Source organism: Opisthorchis viverrini (genome assembly GCF_000715545.1).
Source record: "Opisthorchis viverrini unplaced genomic scaffold opera_v5_102, whole genome shotgun sequence".
In the NCBI taxonomy this organism is placed as follows: Eukaryota; Metazoa; Platyhelminthes; class Trematoda; order Opisthorchiida; family Opisthorchiidae; genus Opisthorchis; species Opisthorchis viverrini.
Window position 1 is genome coordinate 1482023 of NW_008751761.1, and position 8398 is coordinate 1490420.

An 8398-nucleotide genomic window follows, 5' to 3' on the forward strand; every position below is an offset into this window, starting at 1 on the left:
AGCGTGGTCTATTTCATCTCAACTCGCCAGTTGTGGTTTGTAGCTTGACATTTCTGTCCCGTTGATTTGCTTCAGTGATTGATGCAAGCGCAAACCCATACATGACTGCGGGCGCCGAACATCGTGCGCTTAGCGAGAATTCAATTATCATGAAGTACGCAAGTCAGGCCCCGTGATCACCAGGTCATGCCGCACTCTGACTTTTAACTCGTTTTTGCTCAACCCGTCTAAAAACCTGTGAGTTAGGCATCTTCCTAATAAACCTCATGTCACGCACTAGACTCCAAAGCCTTTTTATCATTTTCCATGGCCCTTGGAAAACGAAAAACTAGATCCTAAATAGTGGTGGGTCGGATTCGGATCGAACCAGGAAATGTCAACAATATCTCCTTATTCGTTAGGGATTCACCGTGAATTCAGAAAACGGCAAATCACCTGTGGCAGAGGACTAGAACCGATTCTCAGTAGGCCTCAGACTTCTAAAAATCTAACGGAATAAATTGCTGTTCATGCTGTGTTTGTGCTTATGGAGTTTGGTAAACCAATTGTTTCATAGAAAAACCAAATCATCGTGTTCAACAGTTTGTAGGCAAAATTGTCAAAACAGGCAAAGATATCAACGCAGCTGGAGTGGAAACAACACGGTTTCATCCCTGCTTCGCGAAAGACGAACACTTTTGAACGGAACACTGGTAAGAATGATAGCCCTCCCACCGAATAACGATCGAATTCCGCACAGCACACGTAAAACAAGGGGAACAACTCACTTTTGGTCTGACGTGGATAAAGCGAGTGAAACGTGTTTGTTCATCAACCGGACATCAGTGAATAGCCAGAATAACGGAACTCAGCCAGTTCAAGTAGGGTACGTTCAAGGAATGCTTCAGTTGAAATGGATACCACGAATACAGGTGTTGAAAGTAAAGTGACTGCTTCTGGACCTGTCTGTTCACTGATATCTGAACGCCAAACATTCTGCATTAATTGAGCCATCCATTCCACTGAGGAATTTTCTCAGTTCACGGTCATATACATAACAGAAAAATGGCATTACTCACCGACTCCAACCATTCTTGATTAAAATTAAAGGACAAAATTCTCAGACCCATGTTGCATGGAATATCTCTCGTTTTCACATGCTACATATTAGATTTCAATATACGTCACCTAAGAATGCAGTGGGTTCATCAATGAAACGAGTGAAGTGGGAGCTGCCCTAAGAAAGAGGTAGTTTCGGAAATCTAAGGTAATTTAATGACCAGGCTCTTTGGACACAGTAGCCGACTGATAAAGAGCCTTTAGTCGCTTTGGATTCGCTGAATAACAATCCACTACTGCGTTTTTGTGTCCCCGCTCAACTGTCTTTCCCAATACGTTGTCGAAACAAAATCTCGTGCTCTTCTGCTGTTGATCTATGATTCACAAAGCCCATCCCACACAGCCAAATAAACACTAATCACTCCTGTGTTGCAGTTGATGTTCTTCTGATGCTCACGCAAATACCAAGTCCCACTGCATTCATTCCACAGGACACTCAATCGAATTCACATAACACCACTGATCATTGGCAGTACACCAATGTGTTTTGTCATTTAAGGTTTTCACTCATGATTTGAGTAGAAACTCTTTCCTAACTCGCCGGGGAATAACTACGGATTAAACGCCCGATTAAAACAGGAGAACTCATACGCGTAACATAGTGGCTCGCGAACTGCGCAAAACGATGTGGACTGCATGTCCAAATGCCCAGCTAAATGTGTTCCACCTAACAAGGTGTTTAACTCTCAGTTTCCTGGGAAAATTATGTGGGACAAACGTACTGGTACCGGATAAATATTACCAGGAACAGCGCGCAATTCCTCAACAGTAATGGCGCTTTGTGCAAAAGTCATCACATTCACCTCAAGTTGAACTGAACTTCAGAGGAAATCAGGATTAACGCTAAGGTCTGGAGGCGTTTTCTGGAATCATGAAGAACGTCATATTTAGCCTTGAAATATCTTTCTTTGTGTTATTCGGCACCTGTGGATCGTCTCGCCTTGCGTTATTGTAATGCATTATTAGTCCAACTCACATATTTGACTTTCTCCAAGTAATCAACGGTAAAACTGGATTTCATATATCAAGACGGTTTTGAAAGCAAATGTCTTCAACATCGGATTTGGGTTGAACGGAAGATGTGAATGTCCGCGGAAGTTGGTATACCATAAATGATGAGCTCACAAAAAACTTCTGACCCCCGGTGATACTGATCGTTCATAATATCTGATAAATCTTCAGCCGATGAGCAACTGTAAAAGAACTAATTTGACCCTAGAACGTACTAAACTAAAACAAGCATTGTTTCGTCGACCTGTTGCATACCGCGTGTTGAGTGCGACTTTACTAGTGTACTGGTCACAGATGAGCTTTGATCCACACAATTATTCGTCAGAAGCAGATACTTGTGTTAGTTTCAGTAATTCAGCGTTCTCCGTATTCAGCTAAGCTGAAAGTACCGACGAGAGTAAGAATTTCAACTCAAAGTGAAGGAGTGCCTAATGGTAGATGGAAACGTTGACGTTGTTAATATGAAAAAAGTCCAACGTCCATTATTTTATCCAGTAGTCATGGCCAAAAGTGGACAAGTTTGGGTAAGGAGGCTAAATCCCTAATTGCCAAGATTTACTGAAATGCTTACTTTACGTGTGATTTTCGGTAGTACATAGTACACTGGCTTAGTCTGTTGCTAAACAGCAATGACTGACATCGAACCAATGGACAGTTTGGTCTAGTTCCACGTTTGGCCCCTTTGTGCAATGCGGTTTTGAATGCCCCGAAATCCGGCCTTGCTGTGGAGTGGAAATCTCGCCCCTATCGAGTGGATGCAACATTTCTCGCGACCGATGGGTTTAGATGTGAAGGACTGCATTGCCTTCTATCCTGTCCAGTCAAAGAAGCTCAAGGTGAAAATCTTGACAAACGTTCACTCGCACTGGTGACTTGTCCAGTTCGGTACCCTAACTGTTTCCCATTCTAAGAATAACTGTCGCGTGATATTTACGATAGATTGTGTAGGAAATGCAGAAATTCTGGATTAGTCCGATCAGCCTCGACAAAATGAGTTCGGTAGGGATTCGAACTTCTGATAAAATTGCTCGAGTTTATGTGAAATCTTGTAAGTATGCTTCCTATGATTAGGTATTTTGAGGTGTGCCTTTCCGTCACATGTGTTTTCCAACAAGGCTTTGAGGATTAAACTCCACACTTGGTGAAGTACGCACATAAGCAAGTTAAGTTGGCATTGACGAAAGGCACATCTACCTCTCAAGTGAATCTCTCAAGCAAGATATTTCTCACCTCGGAAAGGTCATCTGATGTTGCGTCTGGTTATCGATCACTTTGTTTGCAAATGAGTGTATTACACCAGTCACGTGAAATTTGTTTTTTAATGTCGGATACAAGGTTGGTAAAGTTTTGGATACTATGGCTAGCTGATGAGCCCCAAGGAGGAAAAGATCGGTAGGGGGCTGTCAGATAATATCCAACCACCTCTTGAGTAGTATCTATTGTCAACAAATGCATGTCAAGTTGATGTTGATAACGGGACACGCTACAGAGTGGGTGCACACAAGAAGCATCCTTCCCAAGTCATCTGAATTACCACTGTTTGAGCGATCGGCACCAAAACGCAGAATGTGGTACCAATGAGAAAAAACACAAATTCCTGCTAATAAAGGTATCACTCAGGTACTTCATGTCATGGCGTTTTCCAAACATGGAATTAACCTGAATCCCCAATTACAATTCGGAGGTATTCTTGCGCGCACCTCCAAACTGTTTGATATTTAGTTATTTTTCAAAAGGATAATTCTCTTAGAAAGAAGCCTGAACAAAAGTGTACCCCTCCAACCTTTCGATGACAACCACATGCTTATGTGGTTTGAGTTGACTTGATAAACATGACAACCTGACGACTTAAGATTGGTTTTGCTCACCGGCGACCATTAAATGGAGAGGATATGTGGGCATCGGATTTAGTTTGAACAGGTTGCGCGGACCCAGTGGTATTTGATAATGTGAGCCTTTGATAGCGCCACATGGTTTTCTATAGCCATCCAATCAACCCACACAGCCCGGCATCACAAACATTTGATAAATAAAAAACCGTTCAGCTGTGACACTTTCGGTGTCCAGGAAGGGAAGGGAAGCACGAAGACCGAGATGCTCAGGTTGCATAAGCCTAAAGTGTAGCAGTCGATATGCGGAGGTCGGGTTCGAACCACTGACCTTCCGGTCTGTAGATCCGAGTTCTAATCACTGAGCCATCTCAGTGGTATTCTCGCCCCAAAATCTCAGCTCTCTTTTCGGGTAAAAATTCATCGGCTCAGTTGCATATGTGACTCGTTTTTGCGAATAAAATGTGCACAGCAATCTAGGGAAAAATGATGCTAAAATTTGCTATTGATCGATTGTCAAATAAAGCATTAATATATACGTTATCCAAAGTTCTCGGCCCATTTGTGGCCAATCGAAAAAAGTAACTGTGGACGGCGTTTCTCACCTAATTATGAACCACTTTGGTGGATGAATGGGCTGTTCTGTATAAAGCTGGTTCATCATGATGATCACCGTGTTATGTGTTGGTTCGATCCCCGTTACATCCCCAAGAAACATCACGAGCAATAGAAATAATGACAGACCAAATTCCGAATTCGTCAAGCAACGGTGGATTAATTACATATGAAATATCGGGAGTGTTACACCGAATAATATTCGACGTCGATTCAAGTGGGCATGTCATAGATCAGTCAAGAAACCAAATGGAGTAAATCTCTTACCTCTTGTCTGAACAAAGAATCGAGTGAAACGTGTAGAATTCTGTGGATTTAACACTAATAGGAGTCAAAGTCACGAGGGCCCCTATTTTTACAAAAGAGCATGCCTACCAAAACAAAATTTGCTGACATGGACACTGCAAAACAAAAACTTCTTGGTGTTTTTTTAAGCATTTACAAACAAAGGCAACTTAGGAACGTTTTTATTCAAAAAAAAGAGTTGACCGCTAATAATTGCTTTAGAACATTCAGCTGGAGGGACGCCTGGAATGCGTAAACTGAACAAATTGCTCTTTGTAGTACCGTACTTCTGGCGGAATTTCACTTTGATATATAACACACTTAGGTGTTTTTCAGACAAACGGTCGCTGCTCATCGTCAGAGGTCCAGCATCACCAAGCGAAAACATTACAAAGATAGATGGTAGTACTCACCGCTGCGAAAACTTAAACAGAATTGAGAAAAGGGGTATTGTATGGGTTCAGTTGACACAAACCATACTGACTTCCAATTCTCAGAACACCGAATAGAAGCTAATATGAGCCCAAAGAAGGTGCGGTGGCTTTCCAAATCAATCTGTTAACGTCCCAAGTATTCCAAAGGTGGTTTTAGATATTTTATGAAGGTCCTCCTTTCAAACAGCTGTCGAGGAGCGAACAAATTTGGACGCCTTGTGTTCGTTGATTGGTTCACACTAACCACATCGTGGTTACTCTGTTCAACGAGGTTTTCTGATAGGATGATAAGACACTGTAGAGTGAGCCTTCAAATGATGTTTTCTTTGTCATCACCTTATCGGCTCAGAATACACTTGTTCCATGAACAACGGGCTTGGTTGAACAAAACCTTTCAAAGCTTCCCATTTATTGTCAGGTTTACATCTACTAGAAAGAGATTTCGCTGCGTTTATAATAAAGTATGCAGGAAGGATTTACGAGAGATACCCATTTCCATTCGTTCTCCGTATGGAGATGTTTCCTCATTGCCTTCAGTAGGGGTTTTTTTAACCCGGGAGTAGGGAAGGTGATCCTCCGACTAAAGCCATTCACAGAAAATGTACGCGTAACTTAGAGTCTATGTTATTAACGAACTGTATGTAGGTACTTGCTGATCACATAACAGACGTCCTGCAAATGGAGCCCACTAAACAAGGAAATAAGCCTGTTTATCGAGCCTCAAGGACGACGAAACCGGTGGTGACTTGACGTTTGGAGATCTAATTCGATTTATGGGTAATGTCATTTTTTCTCAGTGAAGAGTTGTAGATGGTGGCAGAGCTTGTGATAGTTGATTTTGAATCCCTCATGCTTGGACAGCTCTACCTGGGGCAATAATTCCGATTATTCTAGAAAAAAGGGTGTCGCACCGGTTTCTGCATGGGCGGAGACCTAACAAGCTGGTGGGAGTTGGACTATTTCATAAAAGGTCTGTAGTCTTCCCAGTGCACTGACAATACAGTGCAATTTTTTATCAAGGTCGCAACACGAGATGTGTGATGTTGAACCGCACCACAGCCGATGTTATCAAAGGAGTGTTGACCTATGCCAAAGTTGATCAGGAGATACCTCCAAGAAGAGATTTTGCAGCCACAGCACACCTATCCTTTTCTTTCAGACAAAGTACTTCTCCAGCGAATAGCAAGTTCTCTCGATTGAGCACGTTAAACTTACTCCGAGTTGAAGCATATTTCCTTGTTACTGCTCTAGCGACCGCTAGTTTTCTTCTAGCTATCGTGAAAAGACAGAAGACAATGTGCTATCACAGACAGCACCAACTGCTACCTGCGAAGCTTATCTAAAGGGCCTACCTTTGTGAATCGGCTTTAGGATTACTGAAGTCACGTTTTGTATCCCCCCACACACATTCCGATCTGTATCCAGCTCGGAGAAAATCCAGCCGCTAGTGTTATGAAGACCAACAAAACTCGGTTACAGATGGTTTATCCTTGTGGATGCAAATACCAGTGCCAATGCAACGGAAATGCCCTTTTGTTTTTCAAACACATGTTTCATTGCAAAGCTTCCACTTCCGGACGTAAAAGTGCATCACTGCAAGTGTCGAAGTTCACCTTTGCCTGAGCTTTGTCTTGAGCACTGCGCAACCAGAATTTCTCAGTATCCCCGTCTAATGTCCTAGCAAACAAGGGTTTTGTCGTAATAACTCATTAGTCTTCGTCGGAAAAATGCCACTTGCTAAATAAGATGCTAAAAACGTCCAAGACTCGCATATCTGCGTTGTATAACTTTGGGGAAGTAGCCGGGATACCACAGTTAGCTGAAAGTGACTTACCACATTCTGTGACAGGAAGCAACAAACCAAGCAAAATGAACACGTTTATCTCTTTCTGCATGTTTCCAGAACTAATTGCGGCAGATCCAACCTACTTGCTCTAATTATATCTTAGTCTCTCATGCTGATTGGTTATTTTACCTTAATCTGTGATTGGTCAGAACAATGATCTTAGCAAACAGTGGGCACCGTACGCATCTTGCAGTTTTCACCTATAAGATCACACCGCCTGCGTGTTTTGAAAATTGACACTAAAAATGGAGCGGATTTCAGAAAACGGTGAAAAGACTCTTCGTCATGATCATTCCAGCCTTCGGGTTTTACATTTGCAATTAAAAAACATATGTTTTGCTGTGCCTTTAACAACGTCAACGCGAACACAAGAGTAGATTTATGTTGTATTTTCCTGTTACAAACAGGATAAAATGGTTAGAGAACAATCAACTCAAATACCATATTCTCTAGCTCAATATTCGGTACCGATTGTGTCTCAATATCATTGACTTTCAGGGGGACTAGGCCACACAATTGATGAAAACTCACTCCTGCTTGTACACTTTTAACATGTTTCTGTTTGTCCATGAATCAGCGCTTCCGTAAACCGTTCTTGGCCAATATAACTTAGAGTGAAGACTGCACTCAGTAGAACTAAATTATCTGGCTGTCTGTCATTGTAGCTCTGTTTGACCTCATAAAAAATGCCTCAGGTATAATCGGACCTGGAGAAAATATATGAAATCACTGCGGGTGTCAAAAACGTGCACATTTGGGAAAACCATCCTCAGACTATCGTCGCAGAGTAGATATAAACACACATAACCAGTAGCCATGCAGACGCCTGTCAAAAACTTGTCCACATTGTTTAGACCCATTTGTGCAACAAATATTAGACTTCCAAGTGGTTTTCACGACTATGGTTCTCAACACCTTTCAAGGTATGCTTTTGTCAGTACGCGGCTACATAAGGTGTATCTAGCTCTTCAAACGGACTTTCACCAGAACTGGATCAATTATTGTAGCCAACGGGGGAACTTCTAAAACATTGCATCGACGACGCTTCTGGGGCAAAATTCCTGCTCGATAAAAATTTCGCAGAATAGTTTTCCTCAAGTTGGCTGCGCATTAGAGCTTTTCATGCTAGAGTGTACGAGCGAAATCGTGCAACCTTTCTTAATTCAACAGCGTGAGTGCGTGGAACAGACCTGAAACGGTCAATGAACTTCAGCCTCTCCGGTCGTTCATTTTGTGCTAAGACCTGCAAAGTTGAACGGTGTTGAATACCATGCACCGTG

At 42.2% G+C, this 8398-nt stretch overlaps 1 protein-coding gene across 1 annotated transcript in view; it reads right to left on the reverse strand.

Annotated features, from left to right (window-relative positions):
* The window catches only part of T265_05542 (hypothetical protein), a gene marked incomplete at both ends in the record, with an annotated part of 86190 nt that extends 79023 nt beyond the window's left edge, over window positions 1–7167 (reverse strand). Inside the window, one exon of the mRNA XM_009170576.1 lies at window positions 7107–7167. Within this exon, the coding sequence (XP_009168840.1) occupies window positions 7107–7167 (61 nt within the window). The remainder of the gene's footprint in view (window positions 1–7106) is intronic.
* Window positions 7168–8398: the final 1231 nt, after the last annotated feature.